This window comes from Pelodiscus sinensis, chromosome 4 (genome assembly GCF_049634645.1).
Source record: "Pelodiscus sinensis isolate JC-2024 chromosome 4, ASM4963464v1, whole genome shotgun sequence".
NCBI classification, from domain to species: domain Eukaryota; kingdom Metazoa; phylum Chordata; order Testudines; family Trionychidae; genus Pelodiscus; species Pelodiscus sinensis.
The window spans coordinates 65,165,759-65,189,318 of NC_134714.1; the positions used below are offsets into that span (position 1 = coordinate 65,165,759).

General features: G+C 42.2%; 1 protein-coding gene across 17 annotated transcripts in view; it reads left to right on the forward strand.

The window, feature by feature from the left end:
- The window catches only part of LOC102450239 (MAX gene-associated protein-like), a 212,947-nt gene that overhangs the window by 49,242 nt on the left and 140,145 nt on the right, over positions 1-23,560 (forward strand). For 7 of the 17 annotated variants that reach the window (XR_012903446.1, XM_075927178.1, XM_075927174.1 and 4 more), the window contains 5 exons: positions 5,110-5,745; positions 6,381-6,680; positions 7,958-9,657; positions 17,015-17,139; positions 18,802-18,853. The exons of 1 other annotated variant lie outside the window; for it this stretch is intronic. Coding sequence is in view for 13 of the 16 variants with exons in the window: in XM_075927178.1 (XP_075783293.1) it covers positions 5,110-5,745; positions 6,381-6,680; positions 7,958-9,657; positions 17,015-17,139; positions 18,802-18,853 (2,813 nt within the window). In the remaining 3 variants the exon portion in view is untranslated. 9 more of the 17 variants (XM_075927188.1, XM_075927173.1, XM_075927175.1 and 6 more) reach the window with 7 other exon arrangements.

Below are 23,560 nucleotides of genomic sequence, written 5' to 3' on the forward strand. Positions count from 1 at the left end.
TTCTCAGTATTTCTCTCATGCTCTCTATGAAGCCTACTGTGAATAGGTCCCCTGAGCATACCCTCACGTGACCCCATCTACCGCTTTTATGTGTCAACCATGGGCACCACCACCAGGCTCTATTCTACCTCTACAGTAGCTGTACTGGGATCCTTAGGATGCACATCATCCCCATGGGTTTCCAGCTTTACCCATGAACCCCCAAGATATTCCCCCTCAGCCAGGGCATTCAGAACCTCAGAAGTTGCAGAGGAGATTGTGGAAGAACAGGGGGGGCAGTAATGAGGCAGAGATGACTGCAAAGACCAACATACCTCCCTCCTCCTTAGATGAGGCAGTATTATTAGCCAATGATTTCTAGCATTTTCCAGGACTTGGAAAAAAGTTGGAGGAAATTAGTTGGCATATTTATATGCGTCCTCTGAAAATAAAATAAAACAAAACAACCCATCCCATCTGGACACTGCAAAAAATTGGACATATCCTGATTTTGGTGATGCCTACATGGAAGTGGGCTGATGAAAATATTATGTCCTGGTTAGGAACGTAGAGTTCCTCTTCTCTCACCTGACTCCCAGCTCCATCATCATGGACACTGTAAACTGTAGGGGCCATTAACACCAAATGAGATTCATTTTCTATGACGGGGTTGGAAATGCTTGGACCTCTTCAGGAGGAAAACCTAATCCTCAGACCTCCTACAGTTCTAAGTTGCTTATTATCAAGGCTTAATGGTGAAAAGACTGTCAGCTGTTCAAAACTAAGCAGCTTCATTGATCAGCTTCCTGAGTCACAGCATAACCAGTTCAAAGCTCTCATCCGGGAGGGACATCTAGAAGCCAAAACAGCGCTACAGTCTGCCCTCAATGCAGCCAACGCAGTGGGCTGGTGCATCTCCACAGCTGTGGTTATGCATCATGGTTACACCTTTCAGGCTTCTCTAAACTGGTGCAATCGACTGTTGAAGATGTTCCCTTTGAAGGCACTCAGCTCTTCCTGGAGAAGAGAGACTTCTCTATTCATACCTATACAAATTCTAGGACCACTCTGCTCATTAGGAATCTTCACGCCTGGACAAAAGAGAAAATTTAGTCTGCAGCCTCAGCACAAACCATGTACCTCCCAATACACAAGTTAGTGCTATTACATACTCAGAGGAAGAAAATAGAAGTTCCCTAGGCAAGCCATCTGGTCCACAGCCTTTCATGTCACAATCCTACATCTTCAAACACCAGTTTTGATGTGTTGGTCAAGGCATTGACAGATCAATTACCCCAATTGCTACAACTAACCAACACTTCCTACCTATTTGGCTCATCTTGTAATGTTCAGAAGTATCTGGAAATGTGTTACATGAGACTAGTAGGTCCTGCAAATTGTTTGCAGTGGGTAGTCCATCCACTCCTCATCCCCTTTCAAAACACCCTTCCCTGCCTTTCTTCAGGGAATCTTCACATGAGAGTTAACTGTTTCTTTCCTGCAGTTAGGAGACAGAATCAATACCCACACATCTACAAGGCAAAGGATTTTACTCACTATTTTCTTATATCCAAGAGAAAGGAAGGCTGGAAACCCATACTAGACCTCAGAGCACTCAAAAATGTGTCAAAGCTCAAAAATTCAAGATGGTTAAGATTATTCCAAGCTTGGATCAGGGAGACTAGTTTTCCAGTCCTCTCCCTCAGGACACCTACATCCATATTGCAATCCTCCCATCCCACCAACTGTTCCTCAGATTTACCTTCGGACAAAACCACTACCATTACACAGTACTTCCCATTTGGGTTATAATTAGCTCTGAGTTTTAGTAGTGTCCATGTACTTGTGGTCTCAAAGGATCATGATGGGCCCTTCTCTGGATGATTGTGTCCTCACAGTCCAGTCCTTCCAAGAGTCTTGAATAACCAAATCCAGAATAGACTTTTTCACAGAATTGGGCTTCTCCAGAAGTCAACCTTCAATTCCAGTGCAATGCCTGTAATTCATAGGCACCTGCCTGACATGTTACAGGCCAGAGCACTCTTACCTCAACACAGATTCCTCTCTTTGGCCTTGCTTATAAAGACCATTCAAAACAGCCCAGAAGTATTAGCAAATAACATTGCCTGCAACTTTTGGGGCATATGGCAACAAGCACAGCAGTAATACCATATGCCAGGCTTTATATGTGATGACCAGAGACAGACTAGACAAACTCCTGTCTCTACCCACCAAGAATAAAAACTCCTTGGACTGGTGGAAAGACGTAGGAAATGTTTGCAAAGAGATCCCCTTTTCACAAACCTCATCCCCAATCATGTCATCATTTCTCACCACCAGTACATCCCTCATAAAATGGAATGTGCATTTAAACATCACAACACAAGGCATATATGTGGAAATATTCCTTCACATCAGCCTCCTTGAGCACAGAATGATCAGGAATTCCTGCATGCATTTCCTTCCTCTGAGCAAGGTATCTCACATGACACTCCTAATAGACAATGCAATGTGCATGTACAGTATAAATCAACCGGGGGAAGCCAGATCACTTTCCTTGTGGGCAGAAGCAGTGAGAGCATAACATTACATTATCAGAGGCATACTTTAGGAGCGTGCACACAACTTGATAGCGAACAGTCTCAGATTCAGGTTCCCACACAGTTGTGAATGGGAAATAAAACTCAGCAATATTCTACAACCTATTCAGATTGTGATGAACACCCACCCTATGCCTGTTTGCCACTCACCTGAACAGGACAATGTTCATGTTACTGTTCCAGAGTAGGAATAGGGTAACACCATCTGCATGATGCTCTCCTTCCCTGAGACAGAAATCTTTTCTATGCTTTTCCTGTTTCCCCTGCCACCAAAGCCCTATTAAACCTGGTGTTGAAAGGCCTAACTAGATGTCCCTTGAACCTTTAGTCACCTGTTCACGTACATACTTTTCTTTGAAAATAGCTTTCCTAATAGCAGTCACCTTGGCTAGGAGAAGAGGAGAAATGACAACTCTGATGGCACATTCCCCCTGTAAAGTATTCTTTTGGGACAGGGTTAAACTCAAGCCTAATCCAAAATTCATCCCTAAGGTAACTTAGTTCCACATGATCCAGTTGATTCACTTTCTAATTTTTTTCCCCAAACCCTCACCACAACAACAGGAACGCTACATTACACACAGTAAATGTCAGAAAAGCCTTCGTCTAGGCTAGGATGAAAGCTTTCAGGAAGTCTCATAAGCTTTTCCTGTGTTGTGGAAAGATCCCAGGGCTCAGCAATATCAGCCTAGAGACTCTTCAAATGGGTCTGAAACTGTATTTGACAAAGTTATTTGGTTCACAGTAGGGCCTCTCTGTATAGTATCCACACATACTCCATGAGGTCGATCTCCTTGTGCATCACAGACATTCTTGAAGAATGTATCTCAGAAATGCACAGAGCAGAGAGATGGGTATTGGTCCATACCTTCACAGAACGCTATGTCATCACTGGGAATTCCCATCTCTGATGCCATCCCGGCTCCATAATATTGCCTTTTATAACTGACCTGACTCCAAGGCCCTAGCCTTCCAAAGGGGATATTGCTTAGGAGTCATCTACAGTGGAGCGCACACAGGCACAGTAGTTGAAGAAGTTACTCATCTTGTGCAGTAATAATGGTGTTTTTGAGATGTGTTTCTCTATGGGTGCTCCACAAACCACCCTGCTCCCCTCTATTTAAGAGTTCCTGTCTGTGTCTCGGTGGTAGAGAAGGAACAGAGGAGGGTTAGCATCGGTGTGCTGTCTAGTCTAGTGGCTGGGAACAAGGAGAGAGAGTGCACGTATGGGCCTAATGGATACTGTTAATGAAGTTTTCCGATCAGCAGCACAGGGATGCAAGCAGATGTTCAGTGGAGTACCCACAGTGACCAGCATCTCAAAGAACTGTTATCACTGCACAAGGTGAGTAATTTCTTCTTCCAAAAGAATGTGGCAGTCTTCTGAGTTGGTTCTGAAATCTAACCACAGCATGGCATGAAGGGAGACTGTGTTATATAAGAAGTGCTATCTTTTGGGTAAGATGTGAAATCTAAACACCTGACGCTTTGGTCATTAGCAATTCCAAGAAGCTTTTGGCAGGAGAAGAGGGTGTTAATTTGCATACTGGCAAAATTCTGATTTGTGCTTAGTTGTGTTCTTCCTACCTAAATACCCCCTGCAGTGTAAACTGGATGTGCCATTTTTGCCTTCCTGTAGTAAACCTATGCATTGTATTTGTATGCTGTTTTGATGTGGTGGATGTGTTACAGTAGTGTGTGAAACAATTTTTGAGGTATCTAATGCGTAAAAACTGTTTTGGCATTCTTTTGGACTAAAGATGCTATATACATATAAGATTATGATTTTTTTTTTTTAAAGAGGCTTGCCTCATGGTAATTTTCTGTGCTGTCACGCTAGATGTTCAGATTCTCTTCCTTAGTTGATCAAGGTCTGGTGTGCTATGAATTCAGCATTTGAGCCCCGGAGAGCAAGGAATGGAGGAGCCTTTCAATATTGACTCTGTCTGCTTGCTTGAAAATTGTGTCAAAGGGGAGTCCCATCCAGTCTTCAGCTAGAAGGGTAGTGATTGCAATATGAAGGGTGTGACAAACCCTACCCCCCCATTTAGATTTAAGTGGCTGGCATAACAAGTGAATTCAGTGGTAAGGTGATGGAGACCCAAGAAGCAGTGAAAGGAGGAAGACATCACACAGAGGCTTGTATGGGAAGAATTTAAGAATTAGAAAATCCCTTATGAGCCTATTATTTCACTCTGTTCCTTTTTTCATGTGTTGAAATTGTAATTCTCTAATTGTAGTGTCACAATAAAGATCAAAATGTCATAGAGCCTGATTCTTTTGCATGGATAGGAAGAAATGCAGCGGAAAATTGTAAATCTTCACTAAAACATAAATTTTGAATAATGTAAAGCCTGTTCATGACTACAATAAAGTGAATGGCCATGTTTTTAAATGTTTCAGTTTATATACAGGGTGCTCTTTAACAACAGCGGGGCCTTAATTTTTTGCTAAATTGACTACTGGAGCACCTCAAACAGGGCAAAGAAGGAACCTGTTGAGATTTTGACCTGCAAGTTTTTATTTGCAGCTGCTCGACCCTCATCTGGTGGTGTTTTCACACAGTTTGTGATGAGTAAAGTTGGAGCTCTGCAGCAGAAGATTCCTGGAGTTAGCACACCCCAGCCCCTGACAGGGCCACAGAAGTTCAATGTCAGGCCTACACCAATAATGGTCGTCACTCCAGTGGTTCCCTCAAGGCCATCTCCAGTTTACTGCTCTGTCTCACCTCCTGTCACTGCAGCTGCCACTACCTCTCCAGTTACTTTAGAAAGTGTTACCACTGTGATATCATCTACTGTGACCACTACTGGCCATACAAGAGCTAATGAATCTACCCACTCTCCTCCTGGCATTGCCATTGCAGGTGCTCCTGGAACATCTGAAGCCAGTGCCTGTTCTGCTGTCTCACCCATTACCCCTACAGCTACTGTGAACATAACAAAAGCAACTGGAATGGCTACACCAGTAGCAACCATATCATTCCCTAAATCTGTAGTAACTACACCAGCCACTAATCATCCAGTTCCTACCACCTCCTCATCTCCAGTTGTGGTGACAACAACTGCAGTCACTTCCATGGCGACCACTCCAACCTCATCTGTTGGTTCTATTCCTGTTATACTCTCTGGAGTTAATACAAGTCCTTCACTGAATCCAAGACCAGGTAAGGCACAGGCACAACTGGCTAATTGTTGCTGGAAACACTGGTTTCATCAGAATTGGTATAAGAACTATACAGTTGCAGACTATCAGAGAGAGAATAGTGGGACAAGGAAGCTCAGCAGATCCATAATGGGGTATGGAGCCTTTTCCTCTTAAGTTTCTGTTTTGAACTCCTGTCAGCTGTTAGTAAACAGAAAATGTAGCCATGTGTTTGTTCACTGGGGTAATATGAAACGAATTGGTGGCTTCAGTCCGTTTCCTACCCGATAAATGTCATATCACAAAACTGTCAGTAAAGCGGTTGTATCTGATTATACCAAGACTGCCAATGTGCATACCGAAGGCCAAGAAATAGGCACAGAAGCAGATAATTACTCCCTCATTCTATATTGTTTCATGTGATTGAGGAGATAATTGGCAAAGTGAAGAAGATCATATTGCCCTGGTCCATGCTATATATGTTTGTGGATAAATGGAAGATGTTGAAATTACATGTTATACAGTAGCTTTTAGAGGGATATTGTTAGATGAAAATGACACTTCTGTCTGAAAACATCTCGGTTTTACTTGTAACAAAAAAAGGCAAATTGTGTATCTAAGGAGTATTATGAATCACATTTCTTACTAACTTTTCAGAAGATGGCACTTCTCAGACTACAACTGCAAGCCCCCAGGGTCTGTCTTCTGGAACAGAGAAGCGTGTGGGATCTCGATTACTGCTGATTCCAGTGCATCAAGGCTCTCCTGCTTTACGACCTCTCCACAATGTGCAGCTTGCTCAAGGACATAGGATGATCCTGCAGCCTCTCAGAAGCCCTGGTGGAGTAAACCTATTTAGACATCCCAATGGACAGATCATCCAGCTTGTTCCACTGCATCAGCTCCGAGCAGCTGGCACCCAATCCAACATTCAGCCCGTAATGTTCCGTAATCCAGGTACCAAAGGTCTTGGCCATTCTTTTCTGATTTTTTTGTATATTGTTCGGGCAGATTTTATAGCAGATGAGCTTTCCTTTGTGGCAGTTGAAAATGAAAGTAAAAGTAAATGCACAGGATTAATAGAGGATTCCAGGACTATTTGTGTTCTGAGACATAATCACGCTGCCAAGAAAAAAATGTCCACACTGTGTCTTCCTTGTGTCAGTTGGGAGAGTAAAGTGTAATCATTCAGATGTGATGTGATGTGATGTGATGTAGGATGAAATAGTACTTGTCTTAAATTAAAGATGTCAGTACTTTCTTTACCCAAAATGTAAGAATTTTGCGTGGTAGGTAGTGATTTTTATATCTGGCATATACAAGGGTGAATGTACTATCTCAGGCTACGTCTAGACTTCATGGCTCCGTCGAGGGAGCCATGTAAAATAGTTTATTCGGCATGGTCAAAGAAGAAGGGATTTAAATAATCCCCGCTTCATTAAAATAAAAATGGCCACCATGCTGTGCCGATGATCAGCTGGTCCAGCACAGCGTGGCAGCCTAGACGCGGTGCGGTCGACAAAGACTTCCTTATCATCGACACAGCGTGGTGGCCATTGCGGGGATTATTTAAATCCCTGCTTCTTTGACTATGCCGAATAAACTATTTTACGTGGCTCAGTCAACAGAGCCATGTAGTCTAGACGTAGCCTCAGTGTTGTTTTAAGGATATCAGATTGCTTTGGTGAGTGAAAATCTGACCAGTTCCTTTTTAGTAAAATTTGGCTTTCCAGATTAATCTTTTTTTTTTTTTTAATTTAATTTGTTTTTTAAACCAATTTCAGAACTGTTCATTTTTTTTTGCTGGGGAAAAATTACATTTTTTTTTACATTTTGAAGACGAGAAAGGGTACAAATTTTAAAAAGTTAGTGTTCCAAAATGAAACATTTAGAATTTCAGTTTTGACATTTTCTGACAAAATTTGCAAAGGAAAGTAAGTTTAGTTTGAATTGGTTTTTATCAAAACTTTTTCTGATCACGTCTAATAACTTTTTCAGCACATTGATGAAACTTGTGCAATAACTAACAAAATTTAGAAGAGAGCCCTTTGTAGATATCTTACGGTATCATACTTTTTATGCAGCAGTAGGTATTATATTGAGATTTTGTGATGATGTACTTAATCATAATTCTTGGAAGAAGGTTGTCTGTTTAACTTTATGTAATATCACATACTAGAATTAGGAATGATTTTAGGAAATAAGAGATTTAGTATTTTCTCTCTCTCTCATAGGCTCTGTTGTAGGAATCCAATTGCCTGGGCCTTCTAAGCCTCTTGAGATACCTGTACCACCTCCCTCTTCCACTTCCGTTACTTCGGTTTCCCCTGTCAAAAACCCAGCAGTACAAACGGTTGGATCCAGGTCTGCACCTACAGTTAATTTGGTCACTCAAGCATCATCCATCCTACCATCAGTACCCAGTTTTGTGTCGCAAGCAGGCACCTTGACTTTGAGGATCTCTCCTCCAGGAGCAAACAGCATTGCAGGTCAGACAGGCTCTGAATCTAAGATAACGTATAGCTCAGGTGGTCAAGCACCTAATGCTGCCGGTCTCGTACCCCTTCAGTCTGGAAGTTTTGCCTTGCTTCAACTGCCAGGACAGAAGTCGGTCCCAAACTCTATTCTTCACCATGTTGCATCCCTCCAGATAAAGAAAGATTCCCAGGATGCAAGCCAAAAGGATAAGTCTGTTCCTGCTAAGCAGCAAGAACATGAGAGGGCTTCACCTTCAGAAGATGTGGAGGTCATGGAGTCAGAGGTCACAGTGTCAGATAGCAAACAAGAGGAAAACGAGTTGCCAGCAAATCAGTCAAATAGTAGTGATGAGTCTGCAGCTGATGCAGCAATATCTGACAGAAACTCCACTGCCTCAGAGATGGCTGAGAAGGATTCAGAGATTCTGGAGGATTACTCTGATGACATTACCAACTTTCAGCATGATGTTTCTGCAGATGTTATATCATCAGACCACTCGTACATCAGTGAGAAGCCCATCGGTGATAAAAACAAAGTGATCGCTGAAAAGAAAGAGGACTCTGTACATTCTGAAAAAGTATTGGAGAATGTTTCAGTTAATTCAGGGACTATTTCAGAATTACTAGATCCAGCCATAGTTGCTCCTGCAAATACTGCATATCCAGAAAGTTCCAGGGAGCAGGAAGAGACTGCACTGTTAAAAAGCCATGTGGAGGAGCATACAAGCCCTGTACAAGCAGAATGTCCAGATATGGAACAGGAGGGAAATGCACAACTACAGAAAAAAGGGAAAGAGAAGGTGAATGATAAACAGTCACAGAATCCACAGGAGAAGAAAGAGATTTATGCAGAGCAAGAAGGGACTCAATCACTTGAGAACCAAAAAGAGCTCCAGGAGAGCATTGCACAGTTAGAGGTCAAAAGGAAGGAATGTGAGAACTCTACAGAGACCGAGAACAGAATGGAAGAACAAAATAAATCGGAGATCATTTATACCAAGGAGCATGGCAGTAATTCAGGAGAGGTGCATGTGGGAAGTACAGATGAGTGTAAAGGAAATGTAGATATCCAGAAAAAACTTAAAATTCCTAACCAAGAACAAGGCATCACTGGTTTTCAGAAAGCAAGTGAAAAGGCTACGGACAGCTCAGTTCATACCAATAGTTCTTGGAACACAATGTCTAGTAAGACAACTGGTTTAGACAACAAAAGTAACACTGAGAGAGGGAATAAAGTTGAGAAATCTGCTAAAGGTTATTTCCTGACTCCAGAGCAGAGAGCACAAGAACCCAAACACCACAAAAAGGGTTATACTCCTACTGTTGATATTACCATGGATGATGTAGAAGAGGAGGAGGAAGATGATGAAGATGAAAAAACTGATGATTCTGCTGATGAGATGTTGGATGGAGCTTCTGATTTCCAGAGTGAAGAGGAAGTGGATGTGGAAAAATTGGTGAGCCTAACTCTTTTTAAAATTAAATTTCTCTGATTTTTTGAAAGACTTAAATGGTTTAATATACTATTCATGTGTCCAGACACAGTGAAAACCAAGAATGCACTGATCTTTTGTTATTTCAGAAAATCTGGATATTGGTCTTAAGTGAGAATATTTTTTGTTTCATTTTAGCTATGCATACTCCTGACACAACTTGTCACAGTTCGTTGCATTTCTTTTTGAGAAATTCATAGGATCTGAAACAGATATATCTGTTTCACATATAAGGACTGAGATGAATTGGCACAGCTCTGATACTAACATTGCTCTACCAAATTCACAGTCCATTTTGATCAGTTTCATGGCTAGATGGTAAAGAGCTTCAAAGCAGCTCACGAAACTAGGTGACCGGGCAACAAAGTAGCAAATTAATTTTAATTTGATAAGTGCAAAATAATGCATATTGAAAAACATAATCCCAACTATATGTACAAAACAGTGAGGACTAAATTGGGGGGAAGGAGATAGATATAGATATAGATATAGATATAGATATAGATATAGATATATAGATATATATCTCTATCTCTTATCTCTTCTCTCTTCTCTCTTCTCTCTTCTCTCTTCTCTCTTCTCTCTTCTCTCTTCTCTCTTCTCTCTTCTCTCTTCTCTCTTCTCTCTTCTCTCTTCTCTCTTTTATCTATCTCTTATCTCTTTTATCTATCTCTTATCTCTTATCTCTTATCTCTATCGGTGTCGTTGTGGATAATTCTCTGAAAACATACACTCGAAGTACAGCAGCAGCAGTCAAAAAATGCAAATAGAGTGTTAGGAATAATTAAAAAGGGGATAGATATTAAGACTGAGAATATCTTGTTACCTTTATATATATATATATATATATATATATATATATATATATATATATATATATATTCATTGTACGCTCACATCTTGAATACTGTGTATAGATGTGGTTGCCTCACCTCAAAAGAGATTATGTTGGCATTGGAAACATAATAAAGAAGCGATCAAGAAGTCCTCTGGTTCAGTTCACCTGTAGCTCAATAGTGGGGAACCCTACTGCTGCAAACCACAAGAAGTATGCCGGGTGGGGAAGAAAGAGAAAGAAAGAGTTGGTGCTTTCCCTCTGCTGTCTCATCTTGTATGTCTAAACTTGCATCTGGACCACTGCAATTGACAGTTCCCCACTTCCTTCAGCAAATGTCTTGCTCCTCCATATCTTTATACATGCTTGCTTTTCAGAGATCCAATCTTCCATTCTGAACGTCACACCATGCATTTCATGATTTGCAGGAGGGAGCGTGCTCAGGAGTTGTTCATAGGGGAATGCTAGAGCTTCTTTCACATCACCATCTGATGAAGACTCTATAGATCCCAGCAGCATGATTCCCCTTTTGACAAACCATAGGAGGTTTGGTGAAAGAGACAGGGAGGAGATGATTTTCTGCCTTCTTTTCTTGCACGTCTGAGATTATCCCGATTGTCTCTTTTGCCATTTCTACATCTTTTGGCTAATAATTGTTCCTGCACTTATGAATCTCGGGGGATGGTCATGGGGAAAATAGTCTTCTGGCTAGAATTCATGGGAGAGGTGGTCATGTAGACATAGAGGAAATGAATGTGCGTGGGTGATTCCCAGCATGGGAGCACATGTGTACCTTCTGCTAGATCTATGTCTTTTGAATAGCAGTGTCTGCCAGTGCTATGCATGTGCTGTCTGCCTTGTTTGCCCATATAAGCACATATAAAGCATAGGGGTGACTGTGTCCTTGCCTCAGTTCTTTCTTTCTATCCGTGGTAGCAAAGTGGAACCTGGTGATTCTGACCCCTTAGTTCTCCACTTGGGCTAAATCACTCAACATTTCTTAAAACATCTTTAGAATTTTTCTGATCTACTGGTATACAACCATCTTGAACTTCCTTAACTTGTCTGGACTGAATACTGATAGTCAAATATTGCCTTTGTTCCTGTACACCCCTCCAAAAGAACTCCTCAACATGGCTGATTTGAAACTTGCATTCTTATGTCCTGTCCATCTTGTATTGAACTAATTCCTTGAAAGGTGGACAAAGCAAATGACTCCTCTGTTTAGGAGAGTTCATTTTACTGTGTAGATGGTCAGTATCCCATTGTTCTCTGCAAGAACTTGTAAATCATGTAACTCACATTTGAAATGTCGTTTTCTGGAGTGATCTGTGAAGGTCTCTTCTGATCCTACACAGACAGGCTGCTGAATTCTGACAGAGGACAAATTTACTTTAAGCTGTACAGCAGGCAAGCTACCCCAAAAATTATCAGAGAGAAGATGGAGATATGAGAAGATACAGTATTAACCCTGGAACTCCACTGGCATCACATAGTACTAAAGCTGATACTGAAGTTAGTAACAAAAATGGGCTGTGCCCAACACAGGGGCAATGAATCCAGTTGGAACTCTGTCCCGTCACACAAGGACAGACCATGTAAGGCTTTGGAGACAAAACCTCCTAAGACATGCACACAAGCTGGTGATATGGAACAGACTTTGGTGCAGAGGAAGACTCCTCCAGCACAGACCCTGGATCCAGTATTGAACTCCTCTGCATCATTGTCTCTAGAAGAGACCGAACTGTCTTCAACACTGGGGTTACGTCTTCACTGCAGGCTTCTTGCACAAGAACTGTTTTGGACGCTCTCTTGAGCAAGAAACCTCTGATGGCCATTTTAGCCATACAGGTTTCTTGCGCAAGAAACCCCTGTTGCTCGTCCACACTGCATTCTTGCGCAAGAGGGCTTAACTCTTGTGCAAGAAGCCCCCTGTTCTGACGCTTTACTATAAATTTACTTGCTCAAGAACATGTGTGCAGTGTAGACGCACTGCAAGTTTTTGCGCAAGAACAGCTGTTCTTGTGCAGAAAGCCTGCACTGTAGATGTAGCCTGATGGACCCATAGACCAGCACTTCTATAAATTTCAGTGGTGCCACTAGCGGTCTTATGCCCCGGTGATGGAGAGGAGGAATATGTTCTCTCCATCTTAGCAGAAATCTCTCTCCTCTATGGTCTGTAACTTGTGTCAACGAGGCCTGCCAACCCTCCCTACATAATCCTTTCTGCAGCAACGTTGGGCTAGTCAATATCATGCTAGCCAGCTGTCATGCTAAGTCATGTCACTGTGGCCACATGTTGGGCTTAATGGGGCTGTAATCTCATGCTGCTAGAAGCGGGTCTCTCATTTAAGAAACAGATCATTTTCCCCATCAGCTTCTCTGGTCAAATCACTGTACTAAACAAGGAGGAACACCAGGAAGAACCTGACCAGGGAGTTGAGCTACACCAGCATTCTACTTCATTCATTGTTGGCTGGTGAAGTTGTCCCCAATACTGGCACTGGCTAACAGGTCATTCCAAGAGCTCCTTATGAGAACATCAGAAATTCTAGTCATAGCTGAGAAATGTGAATTACAAAAAGTCATCTAACATTATTGCAGAAGATACAGTTTCTAGAACTCCTGGTTGATGAGAGCCTACCTCCAGAGGACAGGTTCTGGTCTTGTCAGTTGATGATAAAGCACCTAAACTCAAATACAACAACTGTGTGAACACATCTGGGACTACTATACCATATATTGGTGTGCTTGCTAGATTTCACTTAAGACTCTACCTTTTCATATCTAATAGAATCCACCTTACCCAAGGGTTTCCTGTATGCTTTCCTATAGGAATGTTAGCGGGTAACCGGCTAACCTTATCGAGTGATGCTTACTGAGTAATGGTTAACCAGTGCCCAACAGCAGCCCTCTGTCCACAGACGACTGCTCCAGCCCCACTGAGCCCTCCACGATGCAAGTTGGAGTGGGAGCCAGCAGCCCCTGTATGGGGCTTGCAGCTGGGGCTGAGTGGGCCAGAGGCAGTCCCACATGTTGGGGGCCAGAGATCTGGCAGCAGCCCCAGAGGCTGGAGGCTGCTTCAGCCAGGCCAGAGCAGGTTCCCCTCCCTCCCTTCCCCCCTCCTCGCCCCCATTCAGTTTAATTGGTTAACCCTAAGGTTTAAGCGGTTAACTGACTAAACAGGATTTTATTTCCAACCAGTTAGTGACCTGACCCCTCTTTGGAATCAGCATCTTCCTTTTGAAATGTATGGAACCTCTGATTGTTTGAAACTCCACTTTAGATGATTATGATGGCTTTCCTGGCCTGTTGCCTCCCAGAATGTCAGTAAGCTCCAGGCCCTTATGGCCAGACATCCTTGTGAATATTTTCATAGGAATGAGGTAGTCCTAAGGCCACATCCCAAGATCCACCATAACATAGTCTCACAATTATGCTTAAATCCAACCAATCAAACTCACCTGTGGTATTCTTGAAATAACACTAAGTGTTGGGAGAGAAAAGCAGCTATATCCTGTGGACGGTTTTAGAGCCTTGCTCTGTTATTGTTTGACTGATACTGATGATGCTGCTTCTTCCCACTATCCAGAATGGATACTGCCTGTCAATCGTTTATAGAGGGACACTAAACACAAACATATTAGAGAAAGAAAGAACAGCTACGTACCTAACAAGATCTGGTTCTTTGCAATTACATCATCAAAAGTAGGTTCCACGGTTTACCCAACCCTGCTTTTTGCAGTCCTCATCTTAAATTATGAAGAACTGAAGAAATGTCTATACCCTGTCCTTTGTGCCTCTGCATGAGAGTATAATGAGGCAGAAGGTGCATTGTAGGGACTTGACAGTGTAATGGTTAACCAGTGAGCTTGGGCTTGTTGGTTAACCTTGACGATTACACACAGGACCCTTCTCCCGTCCTCCATACTGCCGCCTCTGTATCAGCTTTTAAGCTGGCTCCTCATGTATGCTAGCTCCCATGGAGCCACATGCCCTTTCCCCCTCTCCCAACTGCTGCCTCTGAGGCAGTAGCACGGGGAGGGGCAGGCTGCTTTGATGTAGTTGACAAAATGTTTTTTACCCACGAAAGCTTATGCACAAATAAATGTGATAGTCTTTAAGGTGCCACAGGACTCCTCCTCATAAATGTTATGATTGACAGTTGGAAGTACTGCATTGCAAACATTGGCGAATAGTGTAAGTAATAAATTATGATGTTTTTATGGTGATTGCTTTGTGCTGCAATTCAAGAATGCTGATTAATGCATAGTTGAGTTTCATCCATGCCTAATTGTCAGTATCTTGGGATTTTAATTTTCCTTTCCACCCATCAGATATGAAGAACTTTATAAAACAGCTCTAAGGAGCTGCATATTTTGACTATGAAGCAAATAATATATAGCAAGTTATGGTGGTTCAGTAAAAAGTAAGAACCAGTAAAACAAACAAAAGGAAGTTTTTCTTCACGCTGTGCATAGTCAACCTATGGAACTCCTTGTTAGAGGATGTGGTGAAGACCAGGACTTTCACAGGGTTCAAAAAAACAACTAAATAAATTCATGGAGGTTAGGTCCATCAATACTTATTAGCCAGAATGGGTAGGAATGGTGTCCCTAGTCTCTGTTTGTCAGGGGCTGGAAATGGATGACAAGAGAGGGATCACTTGATGATTACCTGAGTCTGTTCACTCCCTCTGGGGCATCTAGCCACTGTCAGGAGACAGGATACTGGGCTAGATGGTCCTTTGGTGTGACCCAGTGTGGCTGTTCTTATGTTCTTACAGGCCTCACTTTTCTGATGTGATAAGTACACATTACGTTTACTCCATCTATGCATTGCTATTTTTTGTGATTAAATCTCTGCATTGGTTTCAGATTAGTATACAATTCACAGAAGAGAGGAAGCAGCTCAGCATAAAGAAGGAAAGGACAGACAGAAGGGAAGAGACAGAAGAGAAGAGCAGGAAGAGAGAGTGAGATAAGGATAGTTTAGGGTATTTCAGTGAAATACAGTTTAGAAAATGGAGGCCTGATAATAGTTTATCTAAATAAAGGATAGAACATTATAATATATAAATAGACTATTGATCATAAATACTGTTTTGCAAATTGTTTGAGTTTTTTTTTTATGTATGCCACTAATTCCATGGCTACCCTGTCTTACTTCACTCTTTCAGCCCTGTAAGCATTGGGCTAAAGACTTTCATCTCTGCAGTACACTAGTGATCTTGGGTATTTTTTTGGTCACTGAGGGAATTTGGAAATGATCATATTTTGGGGAGTGTTTTTTAAAATTGCATTATCCATGGGAATTGTCTTTAATAAACAGCTGTAGGAAAACGTTTTCAGGGGCACCTAATTGATTTTTCAATCGGACTTTTAAACAATTTAGACACTTAGGTTCTTTTAGAATTTTTACCAATATTGTGAGCAGTCTCTTCTTGGAGAGAGAAGGGTGACCCTGCAGTGCATTTATTTCCACAGTCCTTCTGTAGTGAACTTCTCTGTGTCCGAAAGCACCAGATTTCTGTGCCCTTTATTGTGCATTTTAAGGGGATTCTGTCCATTTGAATTTTTCAATAGATTTTTTAAAAATTGAGTTTTCTGACAAAGTACATTTTAATTGTGTGTGTGTGTGTGTGTGTGTGTGTGTGTGTATATTTAATGTACTATATTTTTTCTCCTTCTCTATGTTAATATTTATTTTGGAGGGTCTTCAAGTACATCCAGGAGCAACTACCAAACATAGTGGGAGTCTACCCATGTTTCTACCCTGTTTATTTTCTTAATGTTTCTGCTTAGTGACAATTCAGCTTAATTTTTACTGCCTCTGTCACTGGTTAAACATTTTTACCTCGCATGGAGAAGATCATGGGCATAAGCTGCTTCTTCAGCAGTGTACAAGATTGGTGATAACATGCTACTAGCATGAGAGAGATAAACAGTAGTAGACCATCAATAAAACTAAAACTGGACTCTGCATTAAGTGCTGCTAAATTCACAAGTAAACAAACCGTGTTTCTAATCTCTCCCATTTATAGTAATCTTTGGTATTTACAACAATCTTCAAACTAATGGGGTCATTTTAATTGGAATCAGATCATTGTTAGTGGCAGACATCCAGAGAATTGCTAAGAATAATGTAGTTGTAGCCCATTTGAAAATTCAAGCTGGAGGACTCCACCTCTTAAAGGCTTTGTGTAATTTATAATGAAAGCATAAATGGTAGAAGGAGATATTCCTGATAGCTCCAATCCAATGTGAAGATTTAGTGGGGGAGGAGTCCTGAATGGGATTCTTATGGTTAAGAGTCTGTCATAAATCACCGGCCTAGTATATTTACCTGTTGACTGAAGGATGAGCTGGTGCCATAGATTGCAATGAAACATTAGGAAACAATCTTGAGTCTGGAGTGAAAGATGTTTGGTCTGAGCGCAAGCACGGATTTCATGTTCCCTTTTTAAAAACAAATTAACTATTTCAGAATGACTGTGAGTATGGTGAGAATGATGAGCCTGTGGACATCGAGACCGTGGAAGAGCTTTCCGAGAAGATTAACATTGCCCGCCTGAAGGCCACAGCTTCCCATATCCGACCTTCCGAACAGAAGTAAGCATCTTTTGTACCACCCAAGAGAACTAAAGTTTGTTTTGCCAGTAAATTGGAATGAAAACGAATTGGTGAAACAAGAATCTTTAAGAAGTTGTAAGACAAAATAAGGGCCGAAATCTACAGTAGGATCTCCCAGCGCAGTGGAATGCCACGTTGACTGATTCTGAGGTCCATTTTGTCAGATCTGATTGAGGAATTGAGGCCTCTCTGCTTATTTTCATTTGACTCAATATGGCTATCAGAATATCAGTCTTGGGAGCACTTTACCTTAGCAGGTCCAATGAGCAGAAACGTATCCAGTTTTAACTTTTTCTGCTGCTCCTCTGTGCCTTTGCAACACTGATGGGCAGAACTGAACTCGGGATCTCTGGAGCTTATTGCATGAGCCTCTACAACTTGAGCTAAAAGCCAGCTGCTCCAGCTAAGGCTGTATATTCATTCTTTCTCTCTAAATAGTCTAAGTACACCACACCCAGAAGGCATGTGGGTGACACTTCCCCTAGCCGAGGAAGCATGTCCTGAGCTTCAGAGACCCAGTTGAAACCCAAGATGAGCCCCCCCTTGTAATGCCAACAGGCAAAACTGAACCTGGGGCCTCTCGAGCTTAGTGTATGAGGCTCTGCCTACAGCCAGTTGGCTCTCCGCTACGGCAGTAGAGGACACTCATTCGCTCTTTCTGGAAGTGGTCTAAGTGCCACTACATGTGACAGTGAAGCACATCCAGAAGATGTGTGGATTACACCTTCACTAGTTGATAAATTGCAGTAGTCAAGGGATTGCCAGTTAGTTTCAGGCTGTGGCGTTTGTTGTCATAGGCTTCAGTCCTACAGAAAGAACAGAGCAAGACATTGTTGACTTCACAGGGAGGCCAAAACCTTGGTGAACAAACCTGTTTTATTTACTTTTAAAATCCTCCTTCGTTTGTCCATTATTTGTTGTGGTTTTTACATTTAAATGTAAAGCACATATAGTAAAAGCTAATTTACGGAGTATAAAGGTGGCCTCAACTGTTTCCTTTTATTTCTTCTGGTTTCCTACATTAGGAATATCAGATCCTGAATTACCTCTCTTTGCAGAAATATTTTGGCAAGATCTTTGAAGAATGGTGATATTGCACACCTCAAAACATTTCCTTTCCTCCTTTTGAGAGGTACAGCTCGTGTTTCAGCCTCAGATATTGATGTTACCATTCTCTAAATGTTGCCAAAATTTTTCAGTGAAAATGGAGAAGTGAAGATATGTGAATATATTTAATAGATAATTGGGTCTCTATTTTTGTGTCATAAGATAGTAGTAATACACCAAAAATATAGTTTTTCTCTAATAGTCTACCTGTAGCCTATGCTTGCTGAGATTGCTGCTGGCAGAAACTGACAGTTTTTATTACCTTTGTTGATACACGGAGATGTAAAAACTTGTCATTTTGCCCTACAATCTAATTTTAGTTTTGAAACAGATTGTTCTAAAATCTGTGGTGTCCAAGATGGAGCCCAATCTTGGTGCAGCACTGGTGGCAGACTATCACTTCCATTAAGTTGCAAGAAAAATTCATTTCAGAGGTTAAACCTGTATAATTCTAAGACTGTTGGGAATGTAGTTAATTAGAAGAGAGTGCGTGAGATGAGTAATAGTGGGAAAAATTTCTTTTATCTCTTCCAGGCACCATAATCGTAATCCTTCAGATGAAAAGGTGGCAGACAAGACCACTAAGGTACGTATTTACTCTTCTTTTTCCTCTTATTATCACATTTCTGTTTTTAAGATCAACTTTCATACATAGAGAAACTTAACAAATGTTATATTAGCCACAAATACATCTTCTATATATTTATGGTTAAATACTAGAAACTGGGTAGGAGCCTAATTCCAAAGTCTATTAATATTAAAAGAGAGACTGCCTTCGACTCCAGTGGCCTTTATCAGAGCTTAAGTTTTACAGTGAGAAATAACGGCCTTCACTGCCATTGCATCGTATTAACTCAAGATGTCTTGCATTTTCTGCTTCTAGAACATGCAACTTACAGTGAAAATGCACCTGTCCGAGACAGTCTAGAAGTGCTTGGCCCTTCCATGAGTGCATGGAACTGGACTTAATGACCTCTCGAAGTTTCTTCCGGTTCTGTGTGTGATGTAGTTGGCAAGATCACTGTGACACCTTGAGATGTGTTGTCACTATCCCATCAACCTGTCTCTTGATGTGCTGAAAATATCAATGAGCTCATCTATCTACTCCCTGGGGCACCCCATCACCCTGTCCTGCTGGGTCAGAATCTCTGATCTCAGCTTTCACACTATGATTCTTGTATCAAATTGAGAACTACATTTTTGTGCCTGGGAAGGGAGTGTAGGACTTATAACAAGATTGCTGTTTTCCAAAAGGAAACTGGATTGCTGAAAATGATAGTTTAGTTTAAATGGTGTACACTTAGACAAAATTGAAGTGTTCTCACAAAGACCATTTGATCCAAATGCCATTAAAGTCCAAACGAGTCATTCCATTGCTCCAAAATGACTAAACATTTTAGACTAACTTATTATTACTTAAAGAGGCTAATAGGGAGTATAGAAGTGCTTTGCAGGATACAATAATAGAATACATACTGCACCTGTCAGAGTAACAATAAAACAACAGACCTACCAACATGGAGGGGTAATTTGTGCATAAGCATGATTAGGGCTCGACAAACAACTCGCCATTTCAACCGTGTGCCCTGTTCACCAGTGGCGCACGCATGTACAGTGTGGGTCTTGAGCATGCGCAGTATGGGGCTGGTGAACGGTTTTCGCTGCCGTTTGTCCAGCCCTGAGCATGATAGATATCTGCCTTTGTGTCAGCTAGCTTAATTGGAGCCTGTTTTTCTATATGTTTTTAATTTAGTTGTAATCGTAGAATGAAGTGGTTAGTTCTTCGTCGAGAAGCATCCCTGGCAGTTCCCCACATGAGGTGTTGAGTGCCCCAGAGCTTCCCGACAGATTTTTCTCTCAGCAACGTATCAGGGGCCGCGCATGCGCAAGCCTCCCTCAGTACTATCACGCATGCACGCCCCCCCTCCCTTCAGTTCCTTTCTACCGCCCCCAGCTTCAGATGGAACTCTCCTGCTCTGCAAAGACTTCTCACAAATCCCTTTCCACAATCCATTGTTCTTAGAATTAGCTTACCTTTACAGTTTCATGGTTAAGAGTTAGTTATTCCACCTGTTTAGAGTTAGGTTTAAAAAAAAAGAGAAACAGAAAACCACTGCAGTCTTGAACTGCGGTCTTCAGCCACTTGGCTTTAAAGCTGCAGGCTCTGCAAGAACTTGTCTCCCACTGCGCTAAGCTGAAAGCGCATAAAGACAGAGAGCTACAAATTAACATGTCCTATTGTGACAAGGACAGACAAAAGCTCTGACCCGGGCTTGGGTCTGAGCAATCCACCTCTGAGGCAAACGTCCCCTAAGCCATCAAAGGCAGGGGCAAGCTCTCTGAACCAGCAGCCCAGAAAGCAGCACTCTGAGGCAAAAAGACACACTGCTCAGGTAATAACCGCCTGAGCACGTTTGACCGCCCAGGCACCTCGGGCCAGTACAAAAAGGGCAATAAAAATGTAAAAGACTTCCCTTACTGAGGCAACAAGTCTCCCGTGCCTGCCTCACATTCCGTGCTGTCTGACATGGCAGTGCTTGCCCTCCCACCAGGTACAGCAGCTCTTCCGGCTCCTAGCTCAGCTTTGAGGAATCCCCTCCCAGACCAACTATTGGGTGCTGACCCCCCTCTTCCATTACCAGGGGCAACATGTCAGAACAGAGCTATCTGCACAGCGGGGGCAAATTGTTTACAGTTAACAGAGCTAGCCTCCCTGAATACTCCCCTCATTAGTCACAGTGACCACAAAGACCTGGTAATTTCCCCCACTTCACAGGCGGATAATTTAACTGATAACATACATCCTCAATCTCCATTCTCTGATTATTCTGACTTCCCCTCTGCCCTCTCTGAGGACAAGGAAGAGTGCTTACTTGCTTTTTCACCTCGGCCATATATGGAGGGCTCTATCTGGTCTGCTTATCAGCAACAACAGGATTTTTTTAGAACACAATTGGCTCCCTGAGCTCCTTATTTTTGGATGCCACCACCTATGCTTTGACTCCCACTGTGGCAAATGTTCAATCAACCACCTCAACAATATAAAAAGAAACCATGTAAAACCAAGCATATGGCAAAGCCCTGCTCTCCCTTAAACCTGTCACCCCACATCTCTATGAGGGGAACTGGCAGTGAAAGCCATTGCTCTCCTATGTTGGCTTCTACATCTCTACCATGGATCAGGCGTTGTTACCACCTGTCACTCATACCTCATATGATCTCTCCTCTTTTCAAGAATTATTTAAGAGTTGCTATCGATTTAAATATATCTATGGAAGAAGTTCAGCTTTCTCAACATGAACTCACTAACATCCTTCAGCCCAGTACAGCAACAAAGATGGCACTCCCTAGTAATCCAGCCATCCTGGAGCCCGCTAAAACACTATGGAAAACACCTGCATCTATCCCCCCAACATGCAGGAAAGCCGACTGAAAATATTATGTCCTCCCCAGCGGTTCTCAATTCCATTTTTCTCACACACACACACCCAACTCCGTTATAGGGGACGCTGCACAGCAGAGGAAGAAACAGCAAAATCGTTCCACCCCATCTGAAAAGGATAATAAACGCCTGGATATGTTCGGAAAGAAGGTTTATGCCTCAGTCACTTTTCAGATGAGAGTGGCGAACTATGCTGCTTTATTAAGTAAATACGATTTCAATAATTATACAAAATTCAATACTTTTATTGAAGACATCCCTGACAGTAAGAAGGCACAGTTTCAGGCTCTTGTTTCAGAAGGCCAGATAATATCACAGATAGCCCTGCAAGCTGCACTTGATGCAGCAGACACAGCTACAAGGACTACTGCAACGGCAGTCACTATGAGACGAGCCTCATGGTTCAACTCCTGCGCTTTCCTCCGCCAAGTGCAACCATCAGTAGAAGACCTTCCCTTTGATGGAGAAAAACTGTTTTCTGCAAAGACCAATGAACTGCTTCAATCGATGAGAGTCCAGAGCTATATTGCAGTCGCTCGATATCCAAACCCCTATGACAAGACAGAGACAGTTCAGGTACCAACCATATCAGAGACGTAGCTACTCACAATTCACCTACCAGTACCAGAGGCAAGACCAGGCCCCGTACCAACAGAGGGGTCGCAGCAGGCAGCACAGGCGTTGCCCTCAGACTAATAACCCCAACCGTTCATCCCAACCCAGCAAGCAAATTTGAAACAACGGTCGAAAGAAGTAAAACTACACCACATGCTTGAGACTCGTACTAAACCTTTCCTTTTTTGCTTATTACCTTTCCTTTCAAATTGAGTATCTATTACCACTGATAAGTGGGTAACTCAAACTATCTCCCTAGGTTATACCATCACTTTTCTCTCTCCTCCTCGTTCCCAACCTCTCACCCTGTCCCTCTTCAGGGATGAAATCATATTAAAACAAGAAGTTGACCACCTTCTTGAATTAGGAGCCATAGAACCAGTACTGCAAGAGTTCCATGGAACCGGATTCTACTCACATTCTTTTCTTGTAGAAAAGAAGACAGGTGTTTGGAGACGGATCCTTGATCTTCAGTTACTAAATAAATGCATAAGGAAACAAAAATTCAAAATGGTCACTCTAAATACTATTATCCCAGCTCTGGAGCCTGGTGACTGGTTTTCTTCTCTCATCCTGCAGGACGCATATTTTCATGTATCCATTGGTCCTGCTCATAGACGTTTTCTCCGTTTTACTTTAGGTCTCCAACATTACCAGTACATGGTACTCCCCTTTGGACTCTGCACTGCACCAAGGGTATTCAAGAAGATGCTAGCAGCTGTCGCTGCTCACCTCAGAAAGCAAAGAATCACGATTTACCCATACTTAGACAATTGCCTTATCAAAGTGAGGACCAGTCAAGATATAAACAAAATGATTACACTACCACACCCAGTGAAAGCATCCCTACACTGGTGGACAAAATCATGCAACCTGTGCATAGGCATTCCCTTCCAAACCCTGGAACCCTCGGTAGTTGTCACTACAGACGCATCACTTACGGTTTGGGGTGCCCATACAGAAGGCCGCACAGCACGCAGCCTATGGTCTCCAACTGACCGCATGCTCCACATCAATGCCCTTGAACTCAGGGCAGTTCACCTGGCATGCCAAAAACTGTTACCCAATGTCATGAGGATACATGTAAAAATATATACAGACAACACCACGTGCATATTCTATATAAACAGGCAAAGCGGTGCCCGATCACACACACTATTCCTGGAAGCTATAGCACTTTGGAATTGGTGTCTATCCCGAGACATTCTCATATCCGATTGCCGTCTTCCTGGGGCC